Source organism: Trachinotus anak, unplaced genomic scaffold (genome assembly GCF_046630095.1).
Source record: "Trachinotus anak isolate AG129_WGS33_773 ecotype Australia unplaced genomic scaffold, CSIRO_AGI_Tana_v1 ptg000013l, whole genome shotgun sequence".
Taxonomy (NCBI): domain Eukaryota; kingdom Metazoa; phylum Chordata; class Actinopteri; order Carangiformes; family Carangidae; genus Trachinotus; species Trachinotus anak.
Window position 1 is genome coordinate 16,685,641 of NW_027273864.1, and position 17,782 is coordinate 16,703,422.

Here is a 17,782-nt window from a genome sequence, read left to right on the forward strand (position 1 = left end):
CCAAAGGTAGCGTATCAAACAACAGAATTGGAAACTTTTGGTTCTTGCTCTGGCCCTCAGGCATAAGTGCCAATATTTAAATGGGAATGGAGGATTTCCACTGTCATAACAACTTAGACCTTGTTTTGTCATGCCCGTCATATTCAAAGACAGGCTCAGCAGCAGCCCTGCATCCACCGTGAGAGAAGTGAGGAAATAAAGGGAGAAATAAAGGAGTTAAAACAGAGCATGTTAGCAATTGTGAGTCACTGCTGATGACTTCAGTTGCTGCACAACTCTAACCTTGTTCCACTTTCCACGGGAGTCCTGTGTTCAGCGTACCCATCAGGAAAAACCAGCACTTTTCAAACCATCACTGGACCATTATATTTGAAATTCAACACAGTCCTGACAGTGTGGTGTCAACCGTTCCCACTCTGTCTGAGGCTAAACTGGACTTTTGAGGATAACGCTAAAGACAGCTGAAGTCTAAATCTACCTCGTGTGTTCACAAGATAGAAGATAGTTTCACATAATAATTATCGCTTGAAAAGCAAAGGCACCAAGTCGAGTCTCTTGTGATTTATGCAGTGCCCCGGGCATGGCATAATGAGACTCTGAAGAAGACTTTAAAAAGGAAGACACCTTTTCAAAAGATTTCTTTAGATATGCTCATCCATCAGCAAATGGGAGTCCACTGAGAACAACTTGTGGTTTTGTGTGTAAAGCACTACAAGTTGCTTGCTTTATCACAAAGTGGATAGTGAAGGATTTGTAAGCTGCCAGTCTTTTGTAATTGGAGCTCTATGTGAAACTTCCTGTCGTAAGAAGCAGAAAAAGAGTCAAATTCCTTACACAGCCTCAATAATACAAGTGACCGTATCCTAGTGTTACTGCTGAAAAAGTCGACTTTAGCACACACTAATTAACACAGCAACAACAGGACATTAATCTTCAAGGAATAGTTCAAGATTTTGGGAAATGTGCTTATTTGCTGTCTTGCTGAGAGTTTGCTAAGAAGATTGATACCAATCTTGTATCTGTTCAGTAAATATGCAGTTATAGGCAGCAGCTGGTTGGTTTATCTTAGCACAAAGACTGGAAACAGCTAGCCTGGCTCTGTCCAAAGCTAACAAAATCCACCTACCAACACCTCTGCTCCCTGGGCCACAAATTTGCCAGCACAAACCCTTTAAAACCACAATATGTTTATTTTTATTTGATTGGTGATTTTTAAAGGTGCTGGTAGGCAAATTTGGTGACCTTCAGACAGAGTCAGGCTAGTTGTTTCCCCTATTTCAAATGAATATGCTAAGCTAAGCTGCTGGTTGTGGCTTCATATTTAGTCAGACATGAGAGTGGTATTGATCTTCTCATCTAATGCTCAGATAGAAAGCAAATAAGTGCATGTTAAACTATTCCTTTAAAAGGTTGTGTATATACTGTTGTATGCTATGTTGTATGCTAACAAGCATACAGTAGACATAATATTTTCATAATGTTAAACAGACTTTATTGGTCTTGTCAACCAGGACAAGTGGCTCCTGACAAGACTATCAACCTTTCTGTAGTATGGAAAGTGTTTCCAAACCCATCGAAGGTGCTGGTTTTTGTGTTTCAACATGCAAAATATTTGATCATTTAACACCACAGACTAAAAATATTCTTTCCCCCTTTGCAAAATATCCAGTATTATAAGGGCCACTGATGTGTGCAAGCCTCAGCACTTTTTCATCAAAATGTTGAATGTAATGTTCAAATCCATTTTCATTTTTAATACAGAGAGCATTCTTTCAAAATCAAGTCAAAGCTGAGCTCAGTAAAATATCAGCAGCCAAGTGTGCCAATTTCTCTAGTATCCTTCAGCAGCACCGCACCCAGACAACGCTTTAACTGACAATACCAACTCTGAGTGGATTAATCAAAGTACTGGCTGGTACAAAGTACCAATCTATTATGTTTAGTTCACTTTTTAGTTAGTTGTTGTTCACTGAACAACAAAAAACATTGCAAGTTAATAATGAACAAATAGTAAACCAATTAAATAAATGTGCATTCTACAATTAGATGAATAAAACAAAAGAACATGGCCTTGCACTGAAATCTAACTTGTTAAATATGTCTCTTAGCATAGGGGAAATAATCTGAAGGAGCCAGATACAGTATATCTGTATTAGTATACCCATACTTGAGATAGCTATATGTTATGTTATATAATAGCTATATGTTTCTCATTGATTTATACCTCTGTCCATTGAAAATGAATCTGGGTAACTGAGGCCAGTGCGTGAAACCTATCTTGTGCCATCCATTTAGTTAAATTTAAAGGTCAAAACACAAAGGTACCAGATGCATCTGACTTGCACATGTTCAAATGCACAATTTGCTTTTAATGGCCAAAAGCATGTTAAAGGCATCAGATGTAGCAAATCCATAAAATCCATACAGTGTCTGCACATCAACAATGGACAAACACTGTTGTTTTCATTAAGTGTTGAAAAGCGGCTGTTCGTTTTGTTTTGTTTTTAGGAAGAAACACTAAACTTTTTAAAAGTACAGGGCAGATTTAATTTTTTCATGCTGCACACTTTGATTGTTCAACAAGAGGTTTGCTGCATTCAAGTGCTTTTTATAAGTTCTCAATACCATAGTTAAGGTGGAACAAAGGGGATTTGACACATGTTAATGTTATGTCAAAAATCATGACAAATGCATCCTTGCTAGCTTTTATGCAGCAAAGAGCAAACAGCTACTCTACACTGCATTCACACAAATTGAAAAGGAATCATACACAAAATGAATGTAATTAATTTTTCAATTAGCCAGACGGCCGACAGAGGCTCTGACAAACTCCCATAACAAGACTGTTACAAAATGCATAAAAACTCATTATTACAATGTCTCTGACAGAGGTGGTTGGCACTGTTATAGGCCACAGCACTTCCTGTTTCATCATTTAGCATTGTACAGGCTTAGCAAATCCTCAAAAATAACTGATGAGCAGCTGAGACATGGTTAAGAGAGACCTTCCTGCAGAGACAATATTTTCCCCATCATGCCGGTCGAATGAAAATGCAGGAGCTGCTAAAACTTTAAATCTTCCACCTGCAGTGCATCACGTCATCACATGAAGTAGACTACATAAAAATGGCTTGATCCCACAGACAGCGCACCAACTGTGTGTTAAAGCTACATTTTGTTTTATGACGATTGTTCTAAAGTCATTCAAATGGGTGGCAGGATGCACCAAAACCCCCCAGTTTATATACATTAAATTCACAGAGTTACACATATTTGGTATTTATAAAAATGTATACGCAAAGATCTTTGAAGAACCCAGAAGGTTGTTTAACAGCTCTTGCCACTGATCTGAATCCTCAAAGACTCTCCAAACCATCTGGACGAAAGAAATATTCCATCAAGATATTTTAACACGTTTCCCAAGTTGGGACTCTTTTTCCAAATCAAAATCAAGATGTAGCTGGAAATGACATGTCTCAACTCAATTTGCAAATCATTAACCAAAATGAAAAATGTTCTGATCAGTTAGATAGGTACATATTTTGCTTGTCATTTCTGGTTACCTAGATTAGTAAACAGGGTCACAACTTGAGAAACAGGTTATAAATCTTTTTATCATGACAGACAATTTATTTTTCATCCAGATGGTTAAAAGGGTATCTGAAGATTCTGCAAAAACCTTCAGAGCAGCGGTTAGTGCTGTTACATGACCTTTGGGACTTTTCAAAGATTGCTAGGTATATATTTCTTGGAAAATCAGAAGCTTAGCTGTGACTCGAATGTAATGGTAATACATGAGAGGCACAAACATGTGTCTGTTTCCAGCTACACCAACCAACGTGTTTGTTCTGCCAGAATACACAGAGTGGCACAGGGATATTGGACAGGGTTCAGCTTTGTCACAGCTTAGTCCGAGTGTATTATAGATGGACCGTCTACATTCTGAAATTGTGAAAGGTACTGAGGAAGTTTGTTGTACTGCTGCTGAAAGTGCTGTAAATACACTTTCACAAGCTACTTGGTATCGTTTGATTTCAAGTGTCTGTGTTTGGACATGTGTGCAACAATGCTACACTGCCAGCGTCTCAGAAATCGACATCAATTCTCTGTGTCCATCAGCTGTTGTAGTGTCATAAATAATGAGAGCAGCTCTTGCATTATTTGTTTGAGTTGTGATGACCGTTCGTTATGTGTAGCCCAGTGTTCAGTGCTTCCATTGCTCAAGGAAGATTAATTATGAAGACATACGGTTTGTACACTGTGTCTAAAAACATGACTATAGCCATTATTTTCATGGCTTTTAATTTTGTTTTGGTTTGAACTGGAATTTTGATACATATTGATTTACAATACTTAATGATGTACATGAACTGGAAAAAAAAAAACTGTCGTCAGGGCTATATGTTGGACAGACTGAATAAAGCAGCTCTCTCTTAGTGTTTGGTAACATATGATATTCATGATGGAGCAAGTACAGGTCATCACAAACTCATCTGCTAAACAGAAAACAGTGAGATGACAATAAAGCAGCAGCACGTTGAGCGCATTTTTGAAAACATGGGAAATATCCGGAGTATGTCTTTAACACAAGGTAGCATTTCACACAATTCTGAATACTTGTCAGTTATGTTCCTCAGATGACTGTGCACTTAGTCAAAGCTGTTATGATTGGAGAAGAAAACAACGATTGTGGTGGCCTATACAGACTCAGATTTAGCCCTTTGACTGAAATGAATAAAATATAATATGGTCTGAAATAGAGCAAAAACTGCCTGTATGGAATTCACCTGTGAACAAGGTTATATATAGCATATTATCCCCCACATTCATATTAGTGGACCAACTCATAAAATGCTGCAGCTCATTTTAATTAAGATTAAAGTCTCCTATCTACAGTCTCAACCCAGCCACCGTTTCATTGTTTCTCACACTCTCACAAGTTCTTTGTGGAAGAGTACTTTAAAGAAATGTCTGGACTGAATGTGCCATGATCTTAAGAAAAACATTTTCTTCAGCCATATGATATATTCTCTCACTGTCTGCCCCATCTCTTAAAATCCCTCTCTGTGTCTCTTAGCACACTCAGTCTCTTAGCTCTCACCATCACTTTATGAGACACCTTGGGGTGGATACCAGAGAGAAAACAAGATATAAAAGAATCATGAGGATACTTGGGAGCTGTGAGCCTTTAAACGTGCCCCACACTGAAAATACAGAATGAACAGTGAGTGCTCTTCCAAACATTAAAGGTATATGGCAGACTCTTTGCGGAGCAGCTCTACATTATACCTTTCCATCACTTCATGTAATAAAACAAAGTCAAGCAATACGTCTGTGATGAAAAACAGATTTTCCAAAGACGCATCACTTCTCCTTTAATATCAGCCATGAAATGACTCTTTATCTAATTGGATGGCAGTTAAAATGCACATACAGAGAGACTGTAAACAGGTGTGGCAAATCCAAGATGCGACTCTGCCTCTGCGTTTGCTTATTAGGGTCTACAACTGCCGAACTGTGTAATTAAGGCAATATCAGATCTTGATGGGAGGGTAATCCCCTCCACACACCCACACAGAAAATACAGACCCACAGGCTACTACATGTAATTACGCACCAGTGATCTGGCCTGGTTTTTGGAGCAGGCAAATATTTTATCAGCCTACATTGCCCGAGTGCAAGCCAACAACAGGGTTCTCATATGTAATATTTCATTTTTTACAAGTGTAGCATGACAATGTTAAGGGGTCTAGGCTCAGTTTGGATGGATTTCTTATGGAGAGAGGCAACACTGCTCTTCCAGAAGAAAGGAGCCTTTTCTGTTCAGCTGTTGGTGGAGGAAAACAATTTCCACTGGCTCCATATAGATATGAATTGAGATCTGATAAGTGAGGCGGCTGTGGCATAAGCGTTACGGTCCTGTGCTCACAATGACGCCGCTCGATATCTGATGGTGGCACTGTCATCCTACACAAGGCTGTCATCAGGATACAGACGTCTCAGCATCAGGAGGAAGGTGATTTCTCACCATGAGTCGCTGTTTACTGGTATTCGTGTCGAGACGTGTTCAGGAAATCAACCTGTAATGCAGCCGGCGGGGCTCTTCAACGTGAGACCCAGTGCACTTTGCATCATTTACATTTCTAATTTATTTATCAGCTGAAACTATGGGGACACTGATATTTCTGAGAGCCGTTCCCAAGTGTTCATATTCACTTGGCACTGCCTCACTACGAGGGGGGGGGGGACGTAGCTCTTTCATTCATGATACTTAGCTACTGATGCCTCAGGACAGACGCGGTGAAAACGGGCGTAGAAATTTCTATTGAACCGTCTGAAAGCCATATTCACGTATTATTGATTCTACATCGAAAGCGTTGCATATTAGATTTCGACCCCAAACTCACGTTGACTAATAATAGGGTGGTGCTGCCAAAAAGCAAAAATGGGTCTCAAAAAAGGGGGTGGTGAATTGTGTTGACAAGGATATTGAAATAAATAATTAAGCACCCATTCAAGTCTGTCTCCACGCACTCGGTTGATCCTATATCTACGCTCCACGTCGGACAGATGTATGATACACGCCACGCTGCCGTGTCGCCTCCCTGATTTCTCTCCAGTTTGCCGGAGAAGCGTCCTAGCTATCGCGGCTACCTGTTAATCCCCGGCCCGGGTCCAGCCCCACTTCCTCCGGCTGGCGCTCCATTGCTGGGCTTGATGAGCTGTCCAGAGTCCGGTGGTGCTGAAATGGAAGCCGGAGCCCCTGCTGCAGGGACAGCGGGGCCGGGCTGTCCCGCCTGTCCCTCCCCCTCCATGCTCGCCTCGTTCCCCATCGTCTCGGGAAAGCTGTCGACGGAGAGAAACGATGTTGTAGATGGTTCTACAGCTGTGGTGAAAACTCAGATGAAACTCAGCGCTGCTCCCCTTCCGCCATCATCACCTACAATTCAGCATCCCGCACGGAGCAGGCGCGCTGACGGAGAGGCTGCGGGAGCGCGCTGACGCAATGGGTGGGAGCTGGAGTGGCTCGTACGTGCGCGTTCGCGATGCTCGGTTATCTCAAGTCACCACGCAGGGACCTCTGGGCCCTCTGTGGCACATGACTGGGGACCACTAGGGCCCCCCCCCCTCGATTCAACTCGTCTTTCTCCTCTCTTTACAGACCGTTTGTTTTATAACCTGAAAGATGGGTCCTTGCCAGAGACACCAAACATTATGGGCTGCATGTTTGAAATTGTGCCATACATTTAGAGCTGAAACGATTAGTTAGATTCAGTCATTTTTATGTGAAAAATGTGAAAAACATTTTCAAATTTCATCTCCCAAAAGGAAAATTTTGCTGGTTTTCTTTGGCATATAACATTGCAAACAGAATATTTGGGGGCCTTTTGGTCGCGCAAAACAAGACATTTGAAGACATCATCTTGAGCTAATTTCATAGAATAAATGATTAATCTAAAAAACAATTTATCAAAAATAACATATTATATTTGACTATATTGCATTTTCATTCCTGTGAGCCTATACTGACATTGTTAGAGGAGAAATAAACTAAAATTAATGGCCAAAAATTAACTAACCAAAGAATTTTTTTACAAAATTTAGACCAAATGATTAACCAACAAATCAAGAAAAGTGATCATGGAACGGTAGCCTAATGAAATAACTTTTTTTCAAATTCTCACAAAGCTTTTATGGATTACACATGTGCATTCATCTAAATATGTTACAAATAAATATTTTCAAACAAACAACATGTCAACATTGGAAACTGAGTAATGCAATGTCTGTGGGATATTTTACCAATATGCTGCTGGGCTATATGATGAAGCCAGCCAACCAAATCACTGGCAAACAGTAGTGACATAACAGTACAGCATGGATTTATTTAACTCAAACATCTGCTCCACTGAAGATGTGTGGCTGAGGGGTATTTTTATAGCTACCACTCCCACATAGGCCACTGTGTGTACTTTGCAGCTCTGCCACAGAGAAAGTGTCATTGGTTTAAGATCATCACACCAGCACTCAAACATATCCTAAGGTAAAGACTGTTAGTGTCTGGTGAAAAATAAAATCAAACACAAACTGTCCAAATACCTGGCAACAATAAAAAAAAGTCGTGTAAAGACAGATTTTTGTACCTATTATAAATTCAGTAAATCTTGTGCCAAATTATGTGCTAAATTACATTACGTTACAAAAGATTTTTGAAAAATTTGGGATAACGTAAATATAATATTCAAATGAATGTGGATTATTTTACTCAGCAAAATAACAAACTGCAGCTGTGCAGTGTTTTTCCACAAATGGAATTTGACAAAACAATGTCAGGGATGAAAATTGAGATTCCAATTGCAGGTTGCCAGTACAAAAACACACACATGATCGCCAAAGTCATGCTGCCACAACACAATCCAACTGGAGTAAACCTAAGATTCATTTTTGTTGTGAATGGCATCTCCTTGCAGCTTAGTGTGGCGACGTGACCAAGATGGTCCCACTCCTCTCTGAATCACTGCTCTCCCTAGTGTATACTAACTGTCACTACAATAAAACACTTAGTTTTGTGTAACGAACCAATTCTTAAACCTCATCTAATAACCCTACTAAGATTTGTGATAAAATTTAATAACTAACATTTGTGAGCACACTGCTGCACTGAGGTGGAATCCTACAACAATCCATTTACTTTGATTAAAAATGATGTAATCTTGGATCTACCACTGTAATCAGGGCACTTGAAAAACTCCAAAACACACATTTTCACTAACTTTATTGTAGTATGAATTGGCAAGCAAAAAAAAACAACTGAACAACAACAACAAAAACTGAACTCATTGTACAGGTGAGTCAATTAACAGATACATATGTACAAAACACACAACTGCACACATCCGATTTAATGTTCACTCACTCTGAGATCCAACTTCAGGTACAAAAATAACACAAGAGCTTGTTTTTCATTTGCAGGACCTCAAGAGAAATGCATACACAGCTAGAGACTCTCAGCTGAAAAGACATTCCAATGAAAAGAAAAAAACCCTGATGCATCATGACTTCTTCTTGAGATTAAAATGGTCCATGAAGAATGCGATTAAAAGGTGCTTTTTATATTATACAGTGAATTACCTACACTGAATATACTGAGGCTGAAATGCTGTCGATGAATAAAACACATGGCCTTTTTTGTCAAAACATTCAATACTTCATTGGCACCTCGAAAACATGAAAAAGGGACGCAGCCGTAGAAATTCTGACTTATGGCTGAGTGTATATTTAGTGAGATACAGCCGTTGTAGAGAAATCCAACAAATTACTCAAACTGTACTGACCACAAGACTGTAGAGAAGATCTTTTAATAAAAAGCATTCAGGTGCATCATTGGGGACATATTTCATATTTACAAACTGTAGATAGCATTGGCACAAGAAGAAAATTTACATTGAGACTAAAATGGAGGTACATATATACATAGGGGATTAAAGAACTGACCAAATTCGTGGTCTATTTCATGAACAAGAGAAGGCTCTGACTAAAATACAATACTAAACTGTCTTTATGAAACAGCTTCAGGAGTGCAGCAACTTATTTTTCTGTTACTTACAGAAGTTATGATTGTTTGTAATTACTGGCGTTTGGCTTTATAAGGTCGGGAGCGTTTCCTGCGATCAGGCTTCCTCTGTTTGTGTAAGCGGCCAATACTTACTCCCTGCCGACGACGCACCGAGATGTTTTGCTCCACAAGGCTGGCCAACATTCCTGCAGAAGATAGCCAGTCAGAGGTTAACCATGCAGCCAATCAGTACAAAAAATATGTGAAACATTTGGACACTAAACGTCCACCATAAAAAACCTAGGAATTTAAATGTAACTTCAAAAGAGGTTCAAATTTGGTAGAAGTAAAGTAGCAAAAGATAAGATTTACCTTCTTGGGCCAGCATTGATATAAAGGTGCAGATGAACTCGTCATAATTATGGGTCCTCCTTTGATCATCAATCTGAACAAACAGAAACAAAACATTGTGATTACAAGCCAATATAATCACCATCACACCAAGGATTTTGGACAGGTTACAGTTAAACAAAACCTACTTTGTATTTCTTTCTCTTTTCCACTTCTTCCTTCAAATACACCTCATAACTGGCAATGTCAGCCTCCACACATTTAAGCAGCGCAAGCAGCTCCTGCAAGAGACAGAACAAGATGAAGGGCTCTGTGTGTTTGTTCTTGTTTTAATATTTTCAGCATACAGCCTGAGAAACTGCTGCCTAATTGGCAGTACAAGGAAAAAAGGGTACAGTGGTGCAAAAATAAACCGTGGCAGGCTGATAGGCGGACCAAGGTACATTTAACAGTACATTATAACACAGGGGATTTCCTGGACTTACTTTTGGTGAGTACTTATCCCCAGGAGGCTTGCTGTCTGTAGCAGTTTCTGTAGCATTGAGCTTTTCCTTGCTGGGTTTCACCTCTGCTCCATCTTTGCGCTCCTCTTCTTTCACCTCCACAGATGGTCCCTCGTCTCCCTCGCTTCCTCCTTCCTTCTCTCCTTCTTGCTCTTTCTCTTTTGTCTTCTCAGGAGTGCTAGGTCGCTTTGTGCCATCAGCAGCCAAATCTACTGTACAGGCAATAATTAAAATAACTAAGCTAAACAATCCATTACTAATAGTAGACTATTTCATACTCATTACAATCAACTCAAACTGTTTGCTTCTACTGTTAAATTATTAATATGCTCCGACTCTAATATCAAGTGATAGGCTCAAAAGCTTACTATAGCAGGGGCCTTCAAACCTCCTTTGTAAATAACATGGACAGTAATGATCACGTGTACTCACTAGATGAGGGGAGAGCGTAGATGACTCCATCTTCCTGCAGGTGTAACAAGGCTATGCTGACAGAGGGACCCAGTTCTCTTACAGCACGATTATGTCTGGAGTCTAGCCTCAGCATCTCATCTTCTCCAAACAGCACACGAGACAGATGGGATGCAACTGGACTGGACGGACGCGTGGCAGCCTGGGAGCGAGCAGGTGAGCGCAGCGGGGAGTTGAAAGCGCTGCCAATCTCAGAGGCTGTGTCTGTGCTTTCATTGCTGGGTGTGGGGGAAGGCTGTGAAGCAGATGTGATACAAATGCCCCCGGTGCGGCCTTCTGTGCGTACAGAGAGAGGCGTGTTTAGTGCATCTTTCCTCTGAACTTCTTTCTTCAGTTTCTCAGCCAAGACACTCAGGGCAATCTGGCTTTCCATTCCAGTCCCAACCCGTCCTTGTCGTGAACGCAGACTTGATTTCCGCCGAAACCTAAACAAAGGCAAATATAAAACAAAGTTAAAGTTAAAAAAGTTCAGTTAAAAAATGGAACTAGATTTATACCAGAATTACCACATCACAGTTGTATTCCTCCGTCAACCAGTGAAGTTGCAGGACATATAGTCACTATCTCCCCTCCTGTTCCTAAGTTACAGTGTTGAATAATGACCCAAAGTGTTCTTGCAGAACATTATGATCTCACAGTGAAGTTGGCTTTTGACCATTTGAATATAAAATGACATCACTTCAACATCTTATCCAATGACTGTCTATAAAAAATTAATTCAGTTTGTCCCATTAGAGAGTTGTGTTAAATTGGTGTATAAATTCTTGAGTTATGGCAAAAAACATATTTTGTGACCTTTGAGTTTTAACCAGCAAATTCCAATCAGTTCACCCCTGAGTCCAAGTAAATGTTTTTGCCCAATTTGAAAGAATGGGATGAACAGATGGACGGACCCTGTCACTGCTGGTATTCATACACATACACACATCACTAACCTGTTTGAAGTGCCTGCAGTACCAGTTACTTCCTCCTCATCATCCTCATAGTCATCTTCATCATCGGAGTAGGGTGGTTGGGGAGGCCCTGGCACACGAGAGCGACCAACTCCAGCAGCAAGATCCTGCTCCTCCTGTCAATTAGAGAATCTTCAGTAAGACTCCACAAAATGACTTAATGGGTCACCAAAGACGAAAAGAATTATCAGTAGAGAGGCTTGAAAATCTTAGTAGGAGAAATAAAACCGAGAGAGAGAGAGAGAGAGAGACAGAGAGTTAGAGAGAGAGAGAGAGAGAGAAACTGTCTGTACAATCATGTGTGTGTCAGTGTCACAGAAAAATCATATCCGAGACAGCTGGAGAGCAACATGACATCTGTCCATGTTGCTGTATGGGTTATCAGTAATGTTTCTATCTCACTGCCAGTCTAACACAGATGAAATGTATTTCCATGGAAACAAAGTTAGGGTCATCCAAAATTTGTATACAGAAGGCATCGTCAAATTAATATTTCTAAAGCCCACTCTAAGTCCTGAACACACCTCGAGCAGAAACAATTTCTCAATTAGCTGACCAACAGAAAACTCATCTACAACATTTTTGATAATGGATATAACAGCTAAACATCTATCAATTTTCTATACCGCTTATCCGAAACCGGGTCACGGGGGTAACACCTAAACATCTTTAAGCAAAATCACTCACCTGCATTGGAGACTTAGCGTAGTTGTGGTTGTCCAGGAAGGCAGGCAGGCGTTGAACGATGGGGTTGGGACTGGTGACTTGCTGGGGGCCTCCTCCTGTGGGGACTGGTGGTTTGCCCATCACCTTAGCAGTTGAAGGGCTAGGAGCATCCTTAGATTGACCTCCTGACTCATCCACTGAATCTAAAACAAGAGTTGTATTTATGTTTATCAGTTTAATGTTTGTAATAATCCCCTACACAATTTACAGGATAAAATTCAAAGAAAGACAGTGGGAATAAATCCAACTACAGTACCTGAAGAAGCCTGATCAGCCCCCTGAGATGTAACTGGCTCCAAATCTGTCTCTTTCTTGATCGCCGTGGTGCTATCATCAGGAGAGGAGGAGTCCTGCTGCTTCTTGTCATGGACAAGTTCTGGCTGACTGAGCCGAATCATCTGAAGTCATGACAGAATATTTTAATCGTCCCCTCAAAAAACATACAAAAAATATTACATCTTATATTCACCTATATCAGGCCAAGGTTTCATTCTTTCTATTTCCCCTTACAGATTTCCACTTGGACACACATAAAAGTTAATCATGCTCCACAATTATTAGTATCAGGAGACATCACATCAAATGTCAGCTATGACATGCAGCTGCTACATTGTGCTGTCATTTTAAAACCTCCTTTGTGCAATAACATGTTATGTTATGTTGGCTGTGAGGCTTGTGCCACATGTTGCCATTATTAGTAGATGTGTTTGTGTATATATGTCAAGTAAACTGTTAAGTTCTTCTTTTTTACTATATGACTTTTTACAACATGATAGTATGATGTATGACATGATATGTATGATTTTATCTTCTGCGGAAGTGCAGGACAGAGTCCACAACACATTTTTCTACAGGGGACACAAAAGTATATCTTAGCTCACAGAATTTTAGCATCTAATGGCACTATGCATGTGTGTGTCAGTGTCACAGATAACTCGAGCAGGTACTCTGACACCAAGAAGTGTGGCGTTGTGATTTGCTTGCGATGAAACTTCTGGCAGTTCCTGACCTTCTGTAGACCCTCCAGAACTGTCTGTCGATTCCTCTTCAGAATTTCCAGTTTGGACTCATACTTCATTCTTCTATCAGGCACCACTGCCATCAGGTTGAAGCGGATGTCATGGTATGGCTCACTGTAAAAAAAAGCAGAGCAGCATGAGAATGAAGCCTTGAGGGAGTGTGTAGAAAGTGGACCACCACTAGCTGAGCTAAATGGCTCAGGACTCACCCAGCAGTGGCCAGTCCAATCCTCTCCATGATAACTCGCCGAGCTTTATCAGTCCATTCCTCCTCCTCTCCCCAAGGCCCTAAATATAGAGTATTATACTTAAATGTACAATTTTGTACATTAAAAAACAACACTAAATTCATTGATAAAACTCACAGCAAGGAAATGTCATAACAAGCCTTTCTTGAATGCCTTTCTTAAAATGTAAAAACTTTATATTAACACTTTAAAAATACTTCAAAAAGTATTCCTGCCAGTATCAGTCTTACCATGGTCAATGGGGTAAGCCTTGAGTCCATCGAGCTCAAAGAGGCGGTCTTTGATGGGCACATAGCTGACAAAGTGGAAAGCTTCCATAGTCCGCACTGCACTGATCCCATTCTGTTTCTCCGGCAGGTGCCTCGGCTCCGGTCTCCATAGAAACACGGAAAGAGAGCTTGAGAAACTGATGAATGCACAATGCCTGCCATCTCCCACAGTCTGACAGAGCAATCCCAGAAGTGTTCTTTTCACAGAATCAGGGACAACTGAACATTTTAAAACGAACCACTGAATGTAACCTACCTGGCATGGCTATTATGTGCTCTGGCAAGCTCTGGGGCATTTCCTATTGCATAGCCTTTACTCTGAAAATACATAAAAATTGAAAATTTAACATGAAAGTGAGGGAGGATGGAGAGAGAAAGTTAGAGAGAAAGAGAGAGAAGGCTTTAAAGCTAGCACCCAAAAGGGTGACTATTGATACTGATGGAGAAATATCCTGATTTGAAATTATGTTTGAGCTCCTATAACTACATTAAAAACTTGACAAACTCTGAGGGAAATATTTTTTAGTAATTACTATTGTCAGATATTATCTATTTAATATGATTAAGGAAATTTGATTTTATCACCTATTTCCACATTTTCTTAAAAATGCCTATATCCTTTTCTCAACTATGATTTCTCCATATGTTACCACCACAAAAAAAAAAAAAAACGAAAAAAAAAAAACAAATATCTGAGCTGATTTGTAAATGAAAGCTGTGAAAAAGAAGCGCACAATTAAATTCCACTAAAAACTACAGACACTTTCGAATAAGTATAAGAAACATCTTACCTCTGGACTAAAGCCTTTTGTGAAAGCCTTCATGCGACTAAGAGTGGGGCCGAGCTCAACGCCACTGCAGTTCAGAAGGACACTCAACAACGCGTGGGTGGCACATGAATTTGGTATCAACTAGATACAAAAATTACAGAGCAAGAACCGAACAAGTCCAAGTTAGAGTTAACATTTTATTCATTATGTTTCTTTTTGCATTATTGAAAAATAGGAACATGTTCTTACATTACTGATCTGTGGTTTTGTATGTACGCACACACAGATATATGATCAATCGAAAATAGACCTAAATTTTTTTAATTGTTTTAGTTATTTTAGGAATTATTGCATACATGAACACATTATATATTAAGGAATGTGGGAAAGCCAAACATCTGCTGGGTAGAGTTTAATAAGTACCATAATTTGCTAGCTATCCACTATTTCACACAATCTATAAAATTAATTATTGTGGCTACTAGTCACAATAAGAGGAAATTTCACAAATGAGTTTGAGGCTTGATAAATTCTGAATGCCATTTGTTATCATTTTTGCTACTTGAATGAATAAACAATGACTTGGAAACCATGACTTGAAATCATCTAATGTGCTGTTTAGTTGTAATTTAATGCAGATGTATAGTTTTTTTATATATTGAAATTGAGCACCCTACCATTATAGATGGCACTAAAATGTATCACATGACAGCTCATATAAAGATTTGCTATAGGTTTTATGAATCTTAAATCATAAACAGCAAAGAAAAAGTATCACAGCAGTAACTACAGTGATTGCCAACACCTATCATCACATTAACACTTACCTGATGAGCAAAGAACATATCATTTACGATTTTCTCGTCAATGACAGAGGTCTCATCCACCAATGTGTTAACTTTCCTCCTGGATCGACGTTCCTCGATCCACTTGAACAGGAAGATGAAGCCATAGACAGGACTGAAAAATAGAATTACACCAAACATCTTTCACTTGTTGTTGCTATAAGTCCAATAAACTGCAAGATATATATATATATATATATATATATATATATAGAGAGAGAGAGAGAGAGAGAGAGAGAGAGAGAGAGAGAGAGAGAGAGAGAGACAGAGAGAGTGATGATAGATGATAGATAGATGTGTCTGGAATAAAGTAAAATAAAATAGAAAGATGTTTATATACAGACATGAGCTTGAACGTTAACCAACATTCCTGATTTGCTTACTTGTTATTATTGCTCACCAAAAAAATTGGCTTATGGTTTCTTACCTTTGACACTTGCTTTGAAGATCATAGATTTCCTCTACCTGGACACCTTTGACACCTACAGAATATACACGCAAAGAAACATTTTAATTTAAACTTTTTTCGCCCCAGGACTCCAAATTGCTCTGTTGGTTATTTACACTGCAGCAGTTGGAGAGGTTTTTGCAGCTGAGTATGAACTACTCACCAAAATCTTCCACCAGTAGAGTGAACAGTCCTGAAATAATAAAGGATTGTTTTTAGAATCAAACAATTCCCATAAAACACATGAAAGAGCAGTATGTTATTTTTGCAGCAAGTGTTACTCCTCGTATCTCGCCCTCAGGTTACTCGCTCCGTTTACTTGCACAACACAATACACCTTACCATTCTGTTTAGCTATGTTTTAATCCTGTACTGCACTAGCTTTGCTTTCTGGGTTCAATAAGTCGAGCTGCTTATTGAGCTAAACTGTCCTTCTGGCTTTATGTGGATGCTAACATTAGTTAGCTATGTTGTCTGTCGACATTTCTCACCCGGATCACTCTCGAGCTCCAGCCAGCCTTTGTTCATGTTTGCATGAGTGCACAGATGACTAATACTTAGGATGTTTTCCAGTCCATGTCGTAAAGAGAGGTAAGAAACTTTGATGATAACGTTGTGTCCATTCACGAGTCAACTGTGGAGAGCTCAACGTAAACACAATAGACAGAACTAGTCGCTTACAAACTGCGTCATCAAGGACGGCTGTTTTACCGACAACTTCCTGTGGCCAAAACAGCAAAACATGAATGAATGAATCAATCGATTAATCATTGCACATTTTTGTTTATTAGGTGTAACAATACCTATGTGAGACGATACGCGGCACTTTCAAAAGTAATAGTGCGTATGATATAACCAGGGGAAAAGCCATGTTAATACAATACTTTTTGTATTTTGAGCAATAACATTTTAACTTTTTCCAAAAAAAACTCCAGATTTTTTTTTCTGAAGGTGCTATATACTGCGATATTTGTGCATATTAAATGCCATTCAAACAAACTTTTCAAACTACAATATTAGTAATTTGAACTGTGACATGTCGCACGTAATACTCCTGTTTTTAGTAAATTTGTAGGAATGTACAGGAGCAAGATATAGCTTGTTTATTCAAACAAGGTTTGTTTTTATCATATATTTAGCACAGTTATCCAAATATTAAAAAAATTAATAAGGATAAAAATAAAAAAAAGTTCAATATAACATGAAACATATGCATAAGAAGTACAATAGAGACAATACATAACACGAAGCATACAAAGCAAACAAAATTTTACAGTTTTTCTCAATTGCTTTGATGCAATTCAATCATCAGAAATATATATATATATACAAACATAAATACATACATACATGTACAATATATTACACATATATACAATATATATATATAGAAATGCATATATGTGTATGTGTGTATGTGTGAGTGAGGGTGAGTTTGCACCATAGTTCTGTCATTCTATCAGATGAAGGTACAAACTGTTTTTATGAGTTATAAGAGTCAGATGAGAATTGCATCAACATAATGAGAATACGTTTTTAGTTGTGAAATAAGCGATGTTTCTTATAAGTGAATTGCATAAAAGCGATTGAGAAAAACTGTATCATAACCAGAGATATAATTAA

At 39.1% G+C, this 17,782-nt stretch overlaps 2 protein-coding genes across 3 annotated transcripts in view; both read right to left on the bottom strand.

Moving 5' to 3' along the window:
- Positions 1-6,965, bottom strand: part of bsnb (bassoon (presynaptic cytomatrix protein) b) — a 62,772-nt gene extending 55,807 nt beyond the window's left edge. The window contains exon 1 of the mRNA XM_071494920.1: positions 6,655-6,965. Within this exon, the coding sequence (XP_071351021.1) occupies positions 6,655-6,833 (179 nt within the window). The 5' untranslated portion in view covers positions 6,834-6,965. The remainder of the gene's footprint in view (positions 1-6,654) is intronic.
- A 1,794-nt stretch (positions 6,966-8,759) lies between these two features.
- bap1 (BRCA1 associated deubiquitinase 1) lies at positions 8,760-16,830 on the bottom strand. 2 transcript variants are annotated; one of them, XM_071494929.1, is made up of 17 exons: positions 16,651-16,830; positions 16,323-16,352; positions 16,139-16,193; positions 15,694-15,826; positions 14,888-15,007; positions 14,353-14,414; positions 14,058-14,200; positions 13,789-13,867; positions 13,570-13,693; positions 12,817-12,958; positions 12,522-12,703; positions 11,817-11,950; positions 10,843-11,306; positions 10,393-10,619; positions 10,096-10,188; positions 9,929-10,001; positions 8,760-9,762 (listed from the first exon to the last, which is right to left on the bottom strand). In XM_071494929.1, exons 1-17 carry the CDS (start codon positions 16,685-16,687, stop codon positions 9,629-9,631), a joined length of 2,232 nt encoding a protein of 743 aa, XP_071351030.1. In that variant the 5' UTR covers positions 16,688-16,830; the 3' UTR covers positions 8,760-9,628. The 2 variants fall into 2 exon arrangements, with proteins under 2 accessions (XP_071351030.1, XP_071351029.1); XM_071494928.1 differs by having other exon boundaries at positions 10,393-10,622.
- Positions 16,831-17,782: the final 952 nt, after the last annotated feature.

What these genes read in the sequence shown, in the direction of transcription:
- bap1 (XM_071494928.1), bottom strand. Translation starts at nt 16,687, where the DNA reads ATGAACAAAGGCTGGCTGGAGCTCGAGAGTGATCCGG. An exon ending in ATATGTTCTTTGCTCATCAG is followed by an intron (nt 15,008 to 15,693) that starts GTAAGTGTTAAT and finishes TTTTGTATCTAG; the next exon opens with TTGATACCAAATTCATGTGC. An exon ending in TTCTGGAGGGTCTACAGAAG is followed by an intron (nt 12,959 to 13,569) that starts GTCAGGAACTGC and finishes TCATGACTTCAG; the next exon opens with ATGATTCGGCTCAGTCAGCC.